The sequence below is a fragment of the Eulemur rufifrons genome, chromosome 7 (genome assembly GCF_041146395.1).
Source record: "Eulemur rufifrons isolate Redbay chromosome 7, OSU_ERuf_1, whole genome shotgun sequence".
NCBI classification, from domain to species: Eukaryota; Metazoa; Chordata; class Mammalia; order Primates; family Lemuridae; genus Eulemur; species Eulemur rufifrons.
The window spans coordinates 86,590,081-86,611,851 of NC_090989.1; the positions used below are offsets into that span (position 1 = coordinate 86,590,081).

The 21,771-nt window shown below is 33.0% G+C and overlaps 1 protein-coding gene across 1 annotated transcript in view; it reads right to left on the reverse strand.

Annotated features, from left to right (window-relative positions):
- NAALADL2 (N-acetylated alpha-linked acidic dipeptidase like 2) overlaps positions 1-21,771 on the reverse strand; it is an 899,092-nt gene that overhangs the window by 461,298 nt on the left and 416,023 nt on the right. The window contains exon 5 of the mRNA XM_069471997.1: positions 1,250-1,400. Coding sequence (XP_069328098.1) covers positions 1,250-1,400 — 151 coding nt within the window. The remainder of the gene's footprint in view (positions 1-1,249; positions 1,401-21,771) is intronic.

Genomic DNA, 21,771 nt, shown 5'->3' on the forward strand with positions numbered 1-21,771 from the left:
CCAACTTAAGCAGAATACTCATAAAGTGTCTGTTTTTGGTAGCATCGCAGCTCATTGACCTGCCACAAAGAGTTAGCAGCTGCCAAATGCAGCCTCCTAAAGCTGAGGAATTACAACCCAGGACAGTGAAAGCACTTGCAAATGAGAGAGGTGGATCGATGTTTTCGATGATGGGTAGAAAGTGTAGATGGATACCTATTAATTCTAATTTCAAAATTGGAATGACAAGACAAGTGACTGTGCACAGTATAGATCAGTGAAGTCCCAGAGAAAAATCTTATACAGATTATTAAAAGAGTACTTTTGTTGTGTGTAGAAGACAAAGCAATAATCAGTAGACTCAACAAAGTTCATAAGTTATAAATCATCTTTGACTCAATTTTCTTCCTATTAATACATAGAGAGAATGGACAGAAGGGCTTGAGTAAGATAACTAGTAAATTCCTTTGTGATATTTTGGGAGCATAAAGGAAAAATATTGGCAGAACACATGACTAATTACATAATTTTTTTGATTGGTTTAATTACTGACTGAAGTGTCATGGTTAATGGGTTAGTATCACCCTGGAAGACATTTCAAAGGACTTTTTCCTCAGCCAAGTTGTATGAACAGAAAATTCATCAGTGACATATTGGACAGAAATTCAATGATGCAGTGAACACCTGCCAAAATCACAAAATCTCTGCCACATGATCTTCAGTGTCATGAACACAACTTACCTCTATGCTGCCAGTGACTGGGCAAACCAATGAGGTTCCTTCCAGAGAACCAGAAAATTTGATCATGTTAAGTCCATTTCTCTCTAGCATCTACTCTTACTACTTTACTCACCTAGCTGGACCAGGTGTGGCCCTAGACTTTGAAATTAAATTTACCACAGTTGCCCCAAAGCAGCATTTCATGCTCCTGGGTATTTGTACATGTTTTTGATCTGTCTAGAGAGCCTGCCCCTCATAGTATTAATTTATCTTATCAGTCAATCAATAACCACACATAAAATGTTTGCCATCTCTACATGACACTGTAATTTATTGAGATAAAAATCTATCATAGATTTTTTAAAAAGTTTTATGCCAACAAATTGGTAGTCTATAATTTTGAGAATATAAAAAGAAAATCACCTTTTAAAATATGGAGTATTAAGAATTATATGACTTTACTATTCCTTGATTAATTTAGGGAGCATGTACTTATAAATTGCAACCTTGTAATGCTTACAAGAATAATAAAGATGAAAAACAAACTTACCAGCACTTGGGTAACCAGGCGTAGAAGGATCTCCTCCTGGATTCAGTGACACCATGAAGGTATCATGGCTAAGATTTGCAGTCTTTGGTAAATCACAAGGATCAATATATAGAAGGACACCTCCAAATCCAGCCTTTTCCAATAAGGAAAGCTAAGAGAGGGGAACAATCTATTAAAAATACTATCATACACATTAAAAGTTCATATACTGCTATTTCATGAATGTGGCTATGATAGGATGGCTTTTTTTTTTTCTTTTCAAATAAAAAAAAAAAAAACACTTCAGATTTTCTAACTGTCAAGTCCAGTCAGGGGGTTTTTCTACTTGCCTCTACCCTTTTTTCCTCTATCTCCACAATATTTAAGCAGCATTCCTATAATGTTTATACTTGATTTCAGTTGTCTGTTCATGGAATTTTTCACTCCATTTTTTAATTGTCTAAGTAAATTTTAACTTTCTACTTTTTGGAATTAACAGAGGATCTACTACACACAGGGCTCTGCTTTTAAAAGGAGAGTTTTTTCTGACCAATATTATGTCCTTCCCTATAGCAGAAATCACCTACAGTATTGTGATATATATTAAATTAATATTTCCTCCAGAGCTGAGCCTGTCATACCAGTTGCTAAAATTTTGAAAGACTTTCACACTGTTTGGAAAATAGCCACTGTCCTGAACCTCCCGAGGGTCCTCAGTATACTAGTCATCTTCATCTCTGCCAGGGATGCCCCAGCCAGGACTTCCAGATACAGCAACTGAGGGGGTTACATTACACATAACCCAATGAGGGGCCTCCTTCTGAATAATCAGCCCCCGCTCTGGCCCTGTCATTAAATGTTCTGAAAATAGTCCCCGTTTACCTCATTTGAAACAGCTAATATAAAGATTCCTTTCTGTTCTTTAGTAAAGACACAATAGATCAATATTATGAGGCAGATGAACCTGACAACATATCAAGTTTCTAACTCTTTAAATTGATTTTTTTTTTTTTTTGGTAAAGAGCTTAGTGTGAATTACCTGATATGAGAAATAATAATCATGATTTGCTAATTCTGTTTTTTCTGATGAGAGTAATTAGGGAACATTGAGAGAAAAAAGGAGAACATGACTACAGGTCATAATGAATATAGCTAGTTACTGCTCATTGTGTGACTCTAGTTAATCCCTATGTTTCACTTCCCAGTTGCTCCTATGTTGTTGATTGAGTTTTGCAGACTAAGCAAGACAGCAGCATGTGTCCCTGGCTACAACACCTCATGGGGGCTAGGGTCATGCTTATCTTCTCCATTATTGTACACCTTGCAATTAGCAGGCATAGAGTAGGCATTTGAAAGTATTGCTAAGTAAGAGAATGAATCAGAAAGATGCAAGCAAGGAACAGTATCTATTCTTAAAGAAAAGAGAGCTCTCAGAAAATACTTAGGATGTACTTCTATTGGGAAAAATAAAACATATAAATGTACATATAACATGATTTTCACTGTATAAAGAAAACAATGTGCAAACATAAAAACTGATATAGAATTTAAGTATGCCACATTAATGTTACTTTTCCTACTTCTTTAAAAATTCTCTGTACTTTCTAATTTTTGGTGTAATAAACAGCACGTATTATCTTTATTAAAAAAAAAAACTAACATTGAGAAACTAAGCAAAGTATAATTCACTCACATTTCCCTTCTGTAACAAAACACTTGGATAAGAATTCTGTCAGTATTTTCCCTTCAGTGTTTTAATGGAAACAAGGGAAGAATTTAAGGAGAGAGGGGGAATGAGAAATGGGAAAAAGAGCAAAGAATGTGTGAATAAGATTGGTAGATATAAGGCTTACTCTTCAAATCCTCACCACTGAAGTCCCTAGGGACTGCTTCTAATGTTTACATCCTGAAATAGCAATTCTTAAAAAGAATGATCAATGGAATAATTTTGAATATTTTGCTTACTGTAAAAGAATATGTCAAGAAAAAGTACAAACTTCTTTAGACAGCAATTTTTTAAATATTAAAAATAACTTTTTTATTTATTACTAAAGCAATTCACAATCATTAGAGAGAAAAAAGCACAACCAAAGGAAAAAATGTCCCATTATCCTATCAATCAATAAATAGTTAATGTTGTCCGGGCACGGTGGCTCATGCTTGTAATCCCAGCACTCTGGGAGGCCGAGGCCGGAGGATCGCTCGAGGTCAGGAGTTCGAGACCAGCCTGAGCAAGAGTGAGACCCCATCTCTACTAAAAAAATAGAAAGAAATTATCTGGACAACTAAAAATAGACATATAGAAAAAAATAGCCGAGCATGGTGGCACATGCCTGTAGTCCCAGCTACTGGGGAGGCTGACGCAGAAGGATTGCTTGAGCCCAGGAGTTTGAGGTTGCTGTGAGCTAGGCTGACGCCACGGCACTCTAGCCTGGGCAACAGAGCCAGACTCTGTTTCAAAAAAAAAAAAAAAAAGTCTAAAAAAAAAAAAATAGTTAATGTTAACATGTTGAAGGATCCAGACACTTTTACTAGGGCTTATGCACATACACTTATAAAATAAGACCATAATCATAAATGCTATTTTACAATCACTTTTCATTCACTTAATGGTGCATGATAAACTTTTGTGCATGTTGATAAGTGCACTTCCCTGTCATTTTAGTAGCTGTATATTGTTTTATATATATATATATGTACATGATATAAGTCATACTATAGAGGCCATAAATGTTATTTAACCAATAACTGTTGATCATACAAATTATTTTAAATTTTTTAAATATTATAGTGCAAAAAACTTCCTTATAGCTAAATCCCCACACAAATACCCATTTTCATGAAATATATTTCCACAGGTAGAATTTCCAGGTCAAAGTATTCCTTTTTTTATGTTTTTTGGTAAGCTGTTTTCCCTCCAGGGAAGCTAAGGAACCAGTTATATTCTTATCAGCTATATATGCAAATATTTGTTTCCCTTCACTCTCAACAACATTGATTATTATTTAAGATATATTTACTAATATAGCCAAAATATTTTTCAAAATAAATATTTTAATTGCAAGTCAAATTAAACCTCTTTCTGCATGATTTTGGCCACTTGTATATATTGTCTTTTGAGAATCATCTGCTTGTTAAAAATTATTTTGAAAATTCCTGGGCTACTTGTCTATTCACAATTTTATATTGGGTGTCACTTTGTGCAGGTAAAATGCTGGCATTGGGATATGGAGGTAAGTATGACAAGGTGTCTGCTCCCAGGAAGTTCAGTTTACCAGTGGAATGACCAAAAGTTTTCATTTTGAGTGCTAACTCCAATTAAATAGCAAAGAATGGCTACCTAGAGAAGGACTGTAAGTCCAGGTTCAAGGTCACTGTAAAAGTGATTCTATGAGTGATGTCTGCCATCACCACAAGGAAGGGAAGTGGTGATCCACACAATTTTTTCTTTTCTTTTCTTTCTTTCTTTTTTCTTTTTTTCTTTTATTTTTTTTTTTAATTTGTTGACCCTGCTTTAGTGGGACAGTCAAAATATCCTCTAAAATCCCTTCTAAAAAGGTCAGTACAATAACTATTCAGCTGTTTAATGTTCATGAAATCTAATATTTTAGATTTATCTTAGTCAAAAATAATACACTGGAGCTGCCATATTCTAGCACATACTCTTTTCTTGGTAATATGTTGTGACCCCTTTTATAATCAATATATAACATGATATTCTTCTATAGCTAATGGCCTATAATGAAGCAATGGGGTTAGATTGTGTACTGTCTTTGGCTAGAGTTGATTACTTCCCCACAGCCCTGAAGGGATAGGTCAACATGCAGTTTGGCTCCCTCCTCCATCCTCTGCCTGCAATGGATGTACCTGAGGTGAACACCTCTTCAATGTTGTCAGATTTGGGTCCTGGTGCCGTCTGTTGCTAACCATTATAGAGCTCTTAATTCAATAGCTTAATTCAGTAACTTTTAATTTCAGAAATTATTGCTGGATTTCCAGTGAAGTTAGCAATAGAGGACACTGACCTGACTATATTAAATATTAAATGAAAAAAAATTCCTCAGCATTGTTAACATTGCATTTTGAACATGCTAAGGTTGAGGGTGGTTAAAATGTTCAGGAAATCTCCTACTCTGGTAAGATTATACTTTTCAAAATGCATTCAAGTGCAAACCAATGCAAAAGGAATGAAGCCCACTGTCATTGAACTGTTTGCTTTTTCTGGTGGCACAGGTGAGATTGGTTAGCCCTGCCCAGCACCTCTCACAGACTGAGATAGCCTGAAACCTGGGGTGATGATTACACTGGGGGTATAATTCCTGAAAAGTGGGTTCAAATTGTACACCCAGATTTCCTGACCTGGAACTTTGACTATCACTTACTTATCCCTCTTAAATATAAATGTGACAGACTTGTGGTTCTTTGCCATGCTCAACTTTGTAAACATCTTGCTCAAAAGGTAGAAACTATGAACCTTCTAAAGAAAACTGGTGACAAAAAAGGAGCAGGCAGAGATAACAGAGATGACAGTGGGCAAGAGAGGGAATACCGTGTACAGACTCCAGGTCCATTTGTACTTGTTCCACTTGGACTGGGTAAGATTTTCTTCCCTTTCTTTGAGAGGACTTCTGTCACTTGCAAATAGTCATAACCAAGAAAAGTGAAAAATCATTAAAATAGGAAATGGTTCTGGGTTTTTGGTACCAATCTTGACAATAAAGAGCTATGTGAAAACACATATAATCTCTCTAGGCTTTGGTTTTATCAACCATAAAACGCAAAGACTGAATTACATTTATCTTCAAAGATCCTTTTTGCTCTAAATGAAAAACCATATCATCTAATCCAATGATTTAAAAATGTTTATAGGGATATATTTATTGTATTTTAAAATATTTTGTCACATATAAAATTTGGTTTTAAACTACTGGTCTGGAATACACTCTCCAAAATATCACAATTTCTATGATTATAAAGGACTTTTAAAATAGTTTTATGATGTGAATTATCAAAACATACAGTATGAATATTTTAATTTTGCATTAAACTACTATTAGGGACAAAATATAAAGAAAACTGAAATACTTAGAATATATACATTAAAATTCTGAGTAACTGAACAATTTTTTTTCTTCCTTTTCAGATCTAATTTAATATTACACTGTGAAGTGCACATTTTATCTCTCAAAGCTATTTCACAGTGTTTACACTCTAAAACGTACTGAAAATATATAACAATTGCATAATTATGCAGGATTAAATGAATACTATTTTAATGCAGCAATCAGTATTCTGTTTATATTGGAAATATTTCTACTGTAATAAGTACTTCAACCAGTATTTTATTCCCAAAAGAGAAGTTAAATATTATGTAAACTTACCAAACATGTTTATTCAAAATGTCCATCAATGATAATTACTAATCCTTCCATAACTAAGAATTACTCCTAAAATATATATATATATATATATACACATTTTACATGTTTTCAATGAATATAGGTATCATTAAATCAACCTCCTATGCATACGCCTCCCACCCTCTTTTATTTCATTCAAAGAACCACTAAGTGCTGAGCCAGCATGATCATTGCCCAAGTTTTCATGGGTGCTAACATTTAACTGTGACAAAGTGCCTAATATAGCTGTTAGACTAGTAACTGAGAAATTGTCCTTAGCCATCCTGTGACACGTTTCAGGTTCTATATCCAGGGTCAGTCAACTCCCTTCAAACTACACCACAGCTCCACCACCAACAACAAAAAAGCACATATCACCTGAAACATTCATAATGCCCCCAGTGCATCAAGTAAATTTTTTTTTCTTATTTCAAGTTCCTTTTTTTTAAATTTCAGAATATTACAGTGATACAAATGTTTTGGCTACATGGGTTGTTTTTGTACTGTTTGCATCAAAGTTATAAGTGTGCCCATCAACCAGATAGTGTACATTGTACCACTTAGGTATGATTTCACCTATCTCCTCCTCCCCCTTTTCACCTGCATAATTTCCAATGAGTTTCACTTCCATCTGTGCATATAAGTGCTGATTGCTTAGTTCCAATTTAATAGTGAGTACATGTGATGTTTGTTTTTCCATTTCTGTGATACTTCACTTAGGAAGATAGTCTCCAGTTCAATCCAGATTGTTGAAAAAAGTATTAATTCATTTTTTATGGCATGGAGTTACTCCAAGGTGTATATATACCACATTTTATTAGTTCACTCATGAATTCATGGGAACTTGGGTTGATTCCACATCTTTGCAATTGTGAATTGTGCTGCAGTAAACGTTCTACTGCAAGTGTCTTTTTGATAAAATGACTTTTTTTCCTTTGGGTAATCCAGTAATGGGATTGCTGGATCAAATGATAGGTCGACTTTTAGTTCTTTGAGGACTCTCCAAACTATTTTCCATAGGGGTTGCACTAGTTTGCCATCCCACCGACAGTGTACAAGTGTTCCTTTCTCTCTGCATCCACACCAGCATCTATTGTTTTAAGATTTTTTGATAAAAGCCATTCTCACTGGCATTTGAAGATATCTCATTGTGGTCTTGATTTGCATTTCTTTGATGATTAGTGACATTGAGTTTTTTTATATGTTTATTGGCCATTAGTCTACCTTCTTTTGAAAAGTTTCTGTTCATGTCCTTTGTACACTTTTTAATGGGGTTGCTTAATTTTTTTCTTGCCGATTTACTTGAGTTCTTTGTAGATTCCGGATATTAGCCCTTTACTGGATGTATAACATGCAAATATTTTCTTCCTTTCTGTAGGTTGTCTATTTGCTCCATTGATTGTTTCCTTGGCTGTGCAGAAGCGTTTTAACTTAATCAAGTCCTATGTATTTTTGTTGCTGTGATTGCTGTTGGGGTCTTCTTCGTAAATTCTTTGCTTAGGTCGATATCTAGAGGAGTTTTTCCAACATTTTCTTCTAAAATTCTTATAGTTTCATGTCTTAGATTTAAGTCTGTTATCCATCCTGAATTAATTTTTGTGAATGGTGAGAGATATGGATCCTGTTTCAATGTTCCACATGTGGCTATCCAATTTTCCCAGCACCATTTATTGAATAAGGATTCTTTTCCCCAGTGTATATTGCTGTCTACTTTGTCAAAGATCATATGGTAATATGTGGATGGTTTTATATCTGAGTTCTCTGTTCTGTTCCATTAGTGTATGTCTCTATTTTTGTTCCAGTACCATGCTGTTTTGGTTACTATAGCCTGATGGCCAGCCTAGAATTTTGTATCCTGCAAAACTAAGTTTCTTTTATGAGGGAGAAATAAAGACTTTTTCAGACAAGCAAACACTGAGGGAATTTGTCAAGACCAGACCTGCCCTGCAGGAAATACTATACATTATACATAGATAAACACAGTAGAAACCCACCAGTGTAAAATCACCCAAAAGCTAACGTTCAGAGCCTATATAAAATAATGGCTCATGAGATAAAACAAAGAAATAAGGTTTTACCCAACAGGATGAACAGAAATGCATCCCACTTATTAATTCCTTCAATAAATGTGAATGGCTTGAATTCCCCACTCAAGAGACATAAGCTGGTTGAATGGGAAAAAAAAAAAAAAAACCCACACCACAAGCAAGTATCTAAGTATCTGCTCTTTCCAGGAAATACATCTAACACACAAGACTCATTCAGATTCAAGATGAAGGGATAGGAAAAAATATTCAATGTAAATGGAAATCAAAAGAAAATAGGTGTAGTTATTCTCATATCATATAAAATTGACTGTAAATCAATAATAGTAAAGAAAGACAAAGATGGTCATTATATAATGGTAAAGGGAGCAATTCAACAAGAAGACATAACAATACTAAATGCTTATGCACTTAACATAAGAGCACCCAGATTCATAAAGCCAGCCATACCAGATCTAAATAAAGTGATAAACAGCAACACTGTAATTGCTATGGACTTCAGTACCCCACTGATAGAACTGGACAGATCCTCCAGGAAGAAAATAAATAAAGAAACATTGGACTTAAGTGGGATCCTAGAGAAAATGGGCCTAAGAAATATTTACAGAACATTCTACCCCCGAACTACAGAATATAGATTTGTCTCATCAACACATAGAACATTCTCTAAGATTGATCACATCTTAGGGCACAAAACACATCTCAGATTGATCACATCTTAGGCCACAATACACGTCTCAACAAATTAAAAAAAATAGAAATTGTACCATGTATATTCTCAGACCATAGTGGAATAAAATTAAAAATCAATTCCAACAGAAACAAAGTCATGGAAATTAAAAAAAAACTTACTGCTGAACAATTATTGGGTCAAGAAGGAAATTAAGGTGGAAATCAAAAGATTCATCAAATTAAATGACAAAGGGGACACAAGTTATCAAATAAAATTTTATTTTGTTTTTCTTCCCAGGAATTAAAAAACATTTCATAAGTAACTTTAGTGGCACTGGCTTGTGACCGGCTTGAAGCAGGAGTACTATAGCTTCATCTTATTTATCCAGTGTGTAGTAGAGTGCCTAGCACAAAATGACTTTCTTATTTTTGTTGAGCTGATGAATAAATTAATATTGTATTAACAAATGAATAAATGAATGAATGAATGAAAAACATAATGTATATCGTACAAGTATATTATATGAATATTATTTTGCTCTATTGTTCATACTCCCTGGCTGGAAAACTTATACAATACATTTAGTTGTGGCATCTTATATATATTGTTAGAAGGTGAGTGTAAGTATTAAGCCAGCTCGTTCTTGAAATTTAATAAACAACACGTTTAATTAAATGTGTTATGTTCTCCCCTTATTTTTCTGTAAAAATATATATAATTAAAAATAGTTTTATTTTGTTTTGTTACCCAGTAGTAGAGATGAGGAGAATGGTGGAGACTAGCCACTGGTGTTTGAACATGTGATTTTGTCTTGCTGACAGGGTCATATAGATAAAATGTCTTTGGCCACCTTCAAGATGACTGATCCCATATTTCTTGCTATGAACCATACCGACACATTCTCCTTGTGTATAGAATATAAACCTAGGTCCCATCATTTGCCAAATAATCACCTCTGAAATAAATGTCCATGGGCAGGACCTAGCAATCATTAAACAGACCTTATAAAACTCTATACTTCCTGGGAATTATTCACTTAGGAATAGCAGTCTGGCACCTGGGAATGGTCCACCATAAGTTTACATTTCCACTGCCCTGAACAGGCAGCATCTAGGCATTGGGTGGCTGCATGGTATTCAGATATTCAGGAAAAAACCATTTAAAGAAAATTAAAACCAGGGAGGGTAAGATAAGAAGGGAACCTTTTCTGATTTCTGCTACATAACTAATCTTCTTATTGACTTCGATTCTTACTTTTCAGCCAAAACATCTTTTCTATTCCAGAAAGAGAATACTGCTGTCATTGTCATTTAGACAATCTACTTATTCACAGTGTCTAGCAAGGGAATATCAGTTGAAATCCACAGCTAGGCTTTAATTCATTCACACATGCTCCAAAATTGTCAACTCACCCTTTTAAACCAATTAAATATTATCTTTTAATGTTTGCTCTTTCTATTGTTGCTAGCCAGAATGCATGGCATTCTCAAACTGTCACATATCAAGAACCAAATGAGGAAGGTTGTATTTTTTTCATTCTTTAGCTTCTTCAAGATATTAGTCCAGCACTAGAAACATTCATATGGTCTCCATACCTAGAAAAGCTCTCTGAAACTTAATGTGGAAAATAAGAGTGACTATAACAGAAAAATAAGATCTTATTAATCATTTGTTAGATTACAACTAGGGCCCGGTGTTATGGACTGAATGGTGCTCCCTACAAATGCATATATTGAAGTCGTAACCCCTTGTATACTTGAGAATGTGGCTGTAGTTGGAAATAGGACCTTTAAAGAGGTAATTAAGGTTAAATGAGTTCATATAGGTGTACCCTAATCCAATGTGACTGATGTACTCATAGGACGAGGAAGAGACACCAGAGATGCATAGGCCAGAGAAAAGGCCATGTGAGGATACAGTGAGAGGGCAGCCTTCTGCAAGACAAGGAGAGAGGCCTCAGAAGAAACCAAACCTGTTGACATTCTTGGACTTTTAGCCTCCACACTATGAGAAAATAAATTTTTGTTGTTTAATCTACTCTGAAGTGGTATTTTATAATGGCAGCCCTAACAAACTAATACTCTCACATAAGAGATATGTGTGCCAAATTTTATACAAAGATTCAGAAACATAATTGTGATTAGAATCTAGGTCTTCTGAGTCAGCTTAAAGCCAAATCATCAAGGACTTATTGTACATATACTATGGGCCAGGCACTGTCTCTTATTTGTTGATTTATATTCAGACCATTGAGATAATTCATTTCAATTTCCATTATCTACCTGCTGAAATTGTGCTTCATGAAATTTAAGGGAATTGCCCAGGGTCAGAGCTAAAAACTGGTAATTCCAGAGATCAAACTCAAGTTTTCTGAATTCAAGTCTGGTGATCTTTTCACTAAAGTACGCCTTTCCTTTCAATTATACGTCCATCCTTTACAGAGACAAATAGACTGGCTAAAGGGTAAATTTATAAAACACATAAGATACTTCTTGCTGTGATCTGGTTTCTGAGAAGACACTGAAATCAATAGAGAATTATATGCTTGTTTGTTTAGATTGTTAAAAGACCTGGAATTTTTACAAAGTCCTGTCATGGGGATTAAAATGCATTAAAACAATAGATTGCAACATTTTAGGTTAAAGGTTGATTCTTACAGTGAGATAAAAATAAAAATAAACTTAAAAAACATGAATTTAACATTTCACAGCATATTCTTTTGCATTTAAATTAAATAAATTTGGAATATGTGAAAAATAAAAATATTGGACATGTATGATAAATTCTTAAGCAGATACTTTTACTTTGGAAGCTCAAATGTTATCCTTCCTTCTTCAGTTTGTATTCCTATTAATAGGTTTGCAGTTTGGCCCTATACTTATATATTGTATTGTAAGGATGCCACTAAAAAGGTTTGTAAGATTTCTGTTTGCTTTGTTATGTTTCAGAAATAAACTCACCTTTCTTTGTTAGTTAAAAAAAAAGAAGACTATTATGGTGAGGCAAATTCACTGTAATCAGACTAAGTATATCCACGGCATAATCACATCACTCTTCTTCAAATTCACTGAACACCTTTAATTAGGATTTCAAATTGCTTTACTTGATGTACCCAAAGTTATTCAAATAATTCTAGTGAGATTAATAAGAAGCAATGACCTACTGCTTTTGTAAAGAAAAAAAAAATTGAAGTTATTTAGAAAGTTAAGGCTGCTGCAGAGTTCTGAAAAGAATCTTCAACTTTTTTTAGTGGAATAAGAGAGGTAAAAAAAATATATAGAGTTCTTTATTATTTAGTATTTAAATATTTACTATATTTTAATTTTTTATTATGTTATCAATATTCTTAACTAAAAGCATATTTAAAACTAAAGCCATAATGAATGGGGAGAAACCTGTGGAAAATAACTAATAAGAATGAAATATCTCCAAAGGTATCTCAGAAATTAGTTATTGGTTACATTTATTGACATAAAAAATTTCTGATTTTTCAATGTCTATAAGAAACAATATTCAATATTTCTATTTCTACTGCCTACAAATTATCTCTATAACTGAAATACTAAACAGAGCTCCTAATTTTTATACATATAAAAGAAAAATACTTGGTTACTAGACATCTATTTGATGTTCAATGTATGTAATTATGAATCATCCTATGAAAATAAAGAAAAAATAAAGTCAGTTTGTGGCAGTATTCTTTTAAAACTGAAATGTGTATACATAACTCTTCTCCAAGGTGGGTGGATATAAACAGAATATATGAAGGAAAATCAAATGAATATTAACATTAAAGGCATATGTCAAATTACTTTTAAAATTTCATCAGAGAAACTTTGAATCTTACACTGCTTGCAAGTGTCATAACATCATAATCTGTTAGCAATACATTTGAGTTCATCTAATTGCTTTTTTGGAGTTTGGCTTGCAAGCAACATGGCAGATGAAAAAGCACTGTACTAAGAGTAAAAGGTCTTGCCCTGGACAAGCCATTAGGCGAGGGATGCTGGGCATACCACTGAAAAGCTCTACAGTTCAATTTTCTCCTTCATAAAAAGGGATAACATTTGCCCTGCCAGTTATGTAAAATGACTGGGAGATTCGAAGGAGATAATATGTCTGAAGGATTTTGAGAAGTGTAAAATGCTACATAATGTGTGAAGTTTTTTTCCTCTGTCTTTTATTATTTACTCATTTATTTGGGCATTGAAGATAAGGAAGAAGAGGAGGAAAACCTGGTAGGTAATTGAGGGAATGTAATTGCTTTACATTTGTCTGGAGTGAGGAGTAATGTCAGGGAAGAAGAAAAAAAAATCTTAGCTGCCCTAAAAACAAAAGTTTCTTAAATTACAAAATTTCATGTGTTTATTTCCAAAAGTAAATATTCATATAACTTAAAGATACTCTTCCACTATTGTTCATACATTACCCAGCTCAGTTTGTATTTTGTTGTTCGATTGGAAGAATCATGAGTCCTAAGGTCTCTCAATCCATCTAAATTTTTTTTCCCCAGCTGCATTATGCTTTTAACATTTTTATAATTCTATAACTGTAATATTAGCTTATGTTTTTTAAAATTAGGATAATGATTTATTACATTTCCTTTACCAATCAGGAAAATACAATATTTGTTATCTTATTTATTTTCTCCATTAAAAAAGGAAGCAATCTACTTCATAATTTCTCAACCCCTCTGGAAATTAACATATTTAACTATATAATTACTTAGGATGAATAACTGGACATGGACAGCTACAAGATATTCTCACTCCTGGGTATGCTCAAGAATTACACGTACATGAACATGAATTATTTAAAGCAAATCTGGTGCATACCTCACAGAGAGAATTCAATTAGAACAGAAAGAATATCCCTGTTATACTTTCTAATTTCACTAATTAGAAAGATTTATAGTTGGAGGTCGAGTGTATGTCTCTTATGTATCGCTTGTCTCCACAGTTTATGGATCACCAATTGGCTTTGCAAGCCTATCTAGCAGAAATTGACAAGTTCTTTTTACAGTACAAACCTATCAGAGGTAACAGTTAAGAGTTTCCACTTCCCTGGCCCAGAAAGGCTTTTGATTTTCTTGAGCATCACTATTCCCTTAGGGGTGAAGAAAGAAATTATATATATGTATATTTCTATTCAGATTTTAGATATTATTTAAAAAGATACAGTAGCAAAGGTCCATTCTGGTTCTGACTTGCAATTTGAATACAACATTAACTGTTAAATCAACCTGCTGTATTTCTCTTCGCAGATGTCTAGGAGTACAGTTCCAGGTATTATTTCAATGGACTGTATTCCAGGTGACTGAGGCATCCACCGCAAGCCCTCCACCCCAACTCCTTTCTCTGCATCTAGTGCTGCCCACAGGGTGCTGGGCAGAGATCACATCCAGTCTAATATCTGAGTGCACAGCAATGACAAGAAAAGATACCTTAGATGTACAGCTCTCAAGTAGCCTCAATGTGATGAACAGCATTACAGTAATATGGGACAAACAAGATACAAAAGAGAAATGGGTATGAAAAACTGAAAGAGGAGAAACTGTTAGCACATCTAATCTTATGATTCACAGCTTCTTTCCTTCTGGGCTTATTGTAATGGAAAATATGTCTCTCTTCTCTCATGAGAGAATGGTTTCCTATGCAGAAATGTCTATCCCATATGACTACATCTATACTTGATTAAAGCAATAATATTTAAGCAACAGTGATGTTTCAGCCAATGTATCTACCTTTCAAAGGCATTTATAGAACCTTTATAAGCTATTGTGCACATCAAATGGAAGTAAGTAATTACTTTACTTTGTTTTCTCATTTAATTGAATCAGTTTTTCTCATGTTGTGATAACAGGTTTATTTGAAATTGAAAGTAATTTGTTATAGAACAGGAGCATTTATAAATGGAAACTTCTACAACAGAACATTGTGAGATGTTTAAATATTAACCATACATATTATTCACTCTCTACACTAAATTTCAGAAACTTAATACAAATTAAGTACATACTTTATTGCTAGATCTTGCTTACCAGTGCTAAGAAATCCACAATGTTCAATTCTAATTAAAAATGAAATTGAACTGCAATTCCCTGGAAACAAGGGCTGATCAGACTCAATAAGCTTTACTTAATTTATTTCAGAAACAAAATAATTGAATTGCTCATAGACAAAGACAAAAAATGCTTACATTGTTAAATAAATGCATGCTTCTAAATCTTTTGCAATTCCATTTTCAAATGTTCACAGCTGATTACATATCCCACATATATGTTTCAAGATAGTCAAGGGTGCAAGAATATATCAGATATCTTTATCTTTATTATTTACAATTTCTATATGTATACTTACTAGGGCTCCACCATACACTACATATATGAACTTTTTTATTTTGAAAGAGATATAAAAAGATTATTACTCTTCATTATAATTTATTTTTTAATTGGACTAGTACTTTTCAAAAGTACTTCCCCAAATGCTTGACTTATATCATTTAATTGTCACAACTACTCTAGGATTTTTTTAAGATTACTTATTATTTTTCTTATCTGTATTTTGTTTTATTTTGTTTCATTTTTAATTTAAGAAAAATGCACCCTGGGAGGAGTTATGATTTTTCCATGGTTGGTTATGTATTTCTTAATACTGATAATGTGAACATTCATTTTAAACTAATAAGAAAAATGGGAGAATAACCGGAACATAAATGAAGAATATACTACTGGGTAAAGAGCAGAGCAAATCTTCCTCTCTTTGTGCTTTCAATTCTTTTATACAAGGATTCAGTTTGAGCTCACATGGGCCTACCACATGTCTGAGATCTACAGGTTCAAATATTAATAGAATGGCTTCATCTTCAGAAAGAATGTCTCGGATACAAATTCAGATTAAGAAGTAATGATTGTAGGATAGTTCTAGACAGTATCTCTAAGCAGCTCTGAACTTTTATATAAAAAACAAAATTCAGGTAATTAAAGTTGCCTAGCAATGAAATGAGCATGAATACTTTTTCAGAAGGTAGAGTTTATGCAGGAGAAATGTCCATCTGTCAAGGAATTCATAGACGTCACCCTGGCACTGGGCAGAAGTTTAACTAAGTCCATTTTTCTAATAGTCCCTGCCTTATACAAGTCAAGTAAATATGATAAGATAAATGAGATAAAATTGGTTAATACTTTTAAAAAGGCATATGTAAAATAGTAACATTATCATCTTTAATCCTGCAATGTACTTTTTATTATAAGGTCTCAAAACTGTTAAGAAAATAAAAAAGTGCGTGTAATAAAGTTGGATGGAGAGATCAAATCAGAAAATAGGAAAGAAAAAGAAAGGTAAATACTGTAATAAACATTAAGTAAGGAGGAAGAAAAAAAAGCATATACATTTTACACTAAAAGAAAACAGATGAATTATTGTATTAAAATCAGAGATGTTTGAATTGGATCAAAGAGAATGTAACCTTAGCAAAATGTTTTTTTATAATAAACATTCCTGAAACAAAATAATAAAGATTGAAAAAGTAACCAAATAGACACCAGCAAATTAAAGACAGAGAGAGAGAGTGCGCACGTGCCAAATTCATATAAAATATTTGAACTTAAAAGCAATAAATATTGAAGGTGTATGTTATATAATGATTAAACATTAATGCCATAAACCTGAATGCACTAAACAAGCATAAAGGCAAAATAAAAATGTATTAAAAATTCAAGATAGAATTCCAAAATGGAATTACAAGGGAGATTTACTTTTTTCAGAATTAGACAAAATTGTGAAAGTCAAAAAAATGTAAGGACATACAGGATTTCAATAATTTAATAATAAACTTAAGTTAGATAATTACATTATTCAGAAAACACACACACACACACACCCCCCCCACATAAGCATTTTACAAAATATTTTATGAACTTGAACATAAAGAAAATCTTTAAAGACTGCAAAAACTATATTTTTATTGGCCATATTATTTGCCATATCCAGTCAATTAGAAACTAATAATAAAATAACAAATAAAATTAATTGATTACCAAATAATTTTGGATCACAAAGCAAATGAAAATCATAATAAAATACAATAAAAAGTAAATAGTGGAACTTATATTTAGCTAAAAATGTATAGTTTATATAGTTTACATAGGAATTTAGTTCTCATTTTAAGATTAGAAAATCAAATACAAAATTAAGTAGAAAGAGAAAATTATTTCATATAAAAGCAGAAAATAATAAAATAGAAAAGAAAAAAGGAGAAAGGCATTTACTTTTAGCATTTACAGGTCTTAAGAAGTATGTGCACATTGTTAATATCTGCAAACACTGAGAATGTAACAGATTTGTCACAACTGACAGCAAGCTGAAGATTTCAGCATCTGGAGAAATTAAATATTTCCAGAGTAGCCTGACCATGTCCCTAGACCCAAATCAGACAAAATATCCAGCAGTGGAGCATCTGGTCTGGCAGCTGCCCAGCACACCCTGCAAGTTGAAATGAGCACCGGCTTCACTTGGAAACTAAAGAGCAGACTGCCAAGTGGAAGGGCTTTGAATAAAGTCAGTAATGGGCAGAAACAATGCCAAATTAATATAGAAATTAGTACAGGCATGTGTCATTTTGTCTCAATTATAAAAGCCATATCTGTAAAGAGGAGAGTCATATCAGACTTTAACAGAAGGTTGCAATTGTTGGGTAGGTAAGTCATAAACATTTGGACATACTTGTACAGCTGTAACCACTCTAGATAGGAGATGCTAGAAAAGAAAGGAGGGCCAGTGTCTCCTATACATGGACAGTTGAAGACAAGATTACCCACACATAATTTCATTTCTTCAAATCCAAAAGCTCCTAACTCCTAATTTTATGACGGACACTGATGTGAAAGGAACCAGACAGATAAGTCAGATGGTGTCATTTCTCTTTAACCTCCCTTCCCCTTTTCTCCCTTCTTGAACAAATAATGAGATTTTTTAAATTCTTGAACTCATCGTGAATATGTATTTTTAAAATTATTACAAGTCAAATAAAACTAAGAAAATTACCATCTGCATTTGGTTATGTAGGTCTCTCACCTTTCTCTCTCTCATTTTAATGCAGGAAAAAATTTTAATTCTACCAAGCCATCCACTTCCTTCAAGTTAGTAACATATAATTTTGCAAGTTCTTCAGTCACAGAAGAAAAAGCCCAATGTAAATTCACAGCCTGTTGTCCGCTACTGCTTTATTGGCTGCAGAACTAATATCTAGAAAGGAGTATAGTAAAGCAATGCACTAGATCAAGAAATCAAATGAATGACAAACCACATCACTCAGACCTGTAAATATTTTCACTGCTATAAATTTTATGTCTAATTATGAAAGATATCTATCAGAGTCCTTGATTTTATCTAGCTTTTCTAGTAGTATGATCCCTAAGGAAAACTTGAAAATGGAGACAAATCCATTATGCAAGAAACACTGTGTGGAGTAGCTTGAGAAATATGATAACTTAATTTCTATACAAAATCTTAAAGAGAAACTATGATATATAATAATGAGATTACCTAATAAAGAAAGTGAGGTCAGATGTTGCTATACATTTTAGAAATTAGAAAACAGAAAAATCAGGTTAAGATGTGAAATATGGAAAATGGTTTTCTTGGTGGTACTCTCCTTTTTCATACTATACAAATCTCAAAAGCTTTCTTACAGTATGAAATTAGTTCAAAAATTATATTATTCTGATACAACTTAATTATCGGTGACTAGGTGTTACCCTTAGAAATAACCACCATTTATTGAATATTCATCTATATCCTGACATATACTTTGCAGTTGGATCTACACAACAATGCAAAAAGATGGGTACTTTTAATTCCCTTTTTACAAACAGTTTCTGGGGCCAAAAGTTTAAATAACTTGTGTAGTCACTTAGCACAAAGTAGTGGAACTGAGAAAAGAACTGCTGTTTTCAAAGTCCATGTCTTTTCCACCATGCCATATGACATAGGGCCTTTATGTCATTTGCATGTTATATATCCAGAAAAAAAAAAAGATTTCTCCCCAAAGCCATGTCTACAGATTACTCGCGCTATCAATGTCTTTTATTCTCATTAATTTTTATTGTTTTTAATATTTCTTTTCAATTAATCTTTGAAATACAATTCTCTTTCCTTTAATTTTCTTATTATATCCTTTCATTCTTTAACTCTACTCACAAATATTTATGGAAGTGTATATACACACACACACACACACACACACACATAGATACATTTATATTTGTGACTAAATTTAATTTGAGTAAGTACCAGACCCATTGACCCAGTGATTATGAAATCTCTTTAGTGCATAACACAGTATTCTCTAACATATAGGACTATTAAAAAAAATCTCATGTTAAATTATAAGATATTTTTAGTAATAGAACATATTTAATATATTTAAAAATATACATTTACCTTTCTATAATGTATACTCCATCAACTCAGCCTATATACAGGTATGAATGTACGTATTATTTGCATTTTCTTAGATAAGGCATATATTGAATATTCCATATTTCAAATAGTAAGAAAAGTTTTTCCAAAAGTTTATTACCCTAAAGAGTGGTTAATGAATCATAATTATTATTCTAAAATCCCTTAAGCCCCAGCTGGGCTATCATTAATTAAGGTGGACAAATAATCATCGTCTAAAAGTTAATCCACTGAAATGCATATGCCAGTAAGACAAATGTTTGCCTTTGATTTATTCTTACCCATCATTCACCGAAAAGAAATCATTAATTTACTTCCTCTTTCTCTCTTATGTATTACTTAATTCCTATAATATTATATAGTCCAAACTATAATTCCTTGAATAGTGTAATAACTTAGGCTTAGCAGAAAAAATTCTTACAGGAGAATTATAGATTAGATAACTCAGAGTACTTCAATAATTATCCACATTAAAAAATGAGAAATTATTTTTTGCCCCTCTTACTTTAAGATTGATTACTGCTTTCTGCATGCCCATGATCAAATTCATTCTATGCTTTATCTTCTTAAAGTAAATTAAACCATCCCTCATGGCTCTGGCTAACAGCTGGCCAGTTACAAGAGCAGATTTAATCAGTCAATGGTGTCCCCAACTGGAAGGGCAACTGAGTTTATCAGATATGCACATCTTTCTTGCTTTTTGTCTCAATTCAGATTTCAAGTAAAGAGCTGCACATCCTCAGACTAGGAAAGAGAAAACATTATTGAGTAATCCACAGTGAATATCCATTGCTACTGGTGTCATGATTCAGAGCTAGATGCCATTCTTCACTTAACAAAAAGGGAGAATTATTTTGGTCCAGTAGAATTTCATCCTTCACATTCTTTCTGGTATACGTCAGTATTTATCAATCCTGCCAAAATTCTGTATTTCGGTAATTATTTTCTTCCTATTTCTCTTCTGTGCCCATCATCATTACATCAATGGACTAAATCACAGCTAATTGAATGTGCTTTCTTATGAGTTTTCATATTCAGTGAATCAGAGATGTGTAATAGAGAAATTGGAATTAACAGTGTTTTAAGAATGCAAAATAGAAAAGACAGCTGCATGCATTTTTGTAGTAGTATTTAAGTTGTTCCACATTCTCTGCTGATGATTACAGTGGTGTCATTACTTTGATATAATCGACTTAAAACTTAGCTTCAAAATAAATATATAATGGCATGCTTCATTTTACTTGCACTTAAAAAATATTCTCATATAGCCCCAAAGGTAGTTTAAAGGAAACACAAAGATTTACCAAAGGATAAAAATAAGATTTGCACCTCATTAAGATATAAGGTATTTCACAAAAGTGCATTTTCCATATAAATGAAGGTTGATCTTCTAAGCCCCAAAACTGTTTTTCTGGTTAAATTCAAATGACTTAAAGGAACACAGTATAAAAATGCACAACACAAAACTGAGAGAAAGGGACTCCTTTCCTGAAGGCCAGACATCTGAAAAGGAAATAGGAATGTTGGGCTGGGAAACAGTGTGTCCCAACAGAATCGCAAGTGGGATTTAAGCAAACAGAGAGATTTGAAAATTTAATGGCTTTTTAGACTTAAAGGTAAACAATGTGAACCCAAGAAATATGAAGTTCAAAAAGAATAATACGGATTTCTTTTTTTATTCTCCCCTTTGGTGAGATACTTGCTTCAAAGGTTAAAGAAAGTTATTACTTTTTATAAGTCTGTTGATTGAGTTTTATAAGATTTATGAACAGTGATCATCTTTCTCCACAAAGCCATAGCTAAGATGCAACACTCTGAGATCAAAAGCAGTGAAATGAATGTGTGTGCTTAGGAATAGCATGTCTTTACATGCTTTACATTTACATGTCTCAAGAATTTACACTAGCAAAATAATTAAACAAGCTTCCAAGTCTAGGTTACCACACAGGTAACCACACAGAGGTGC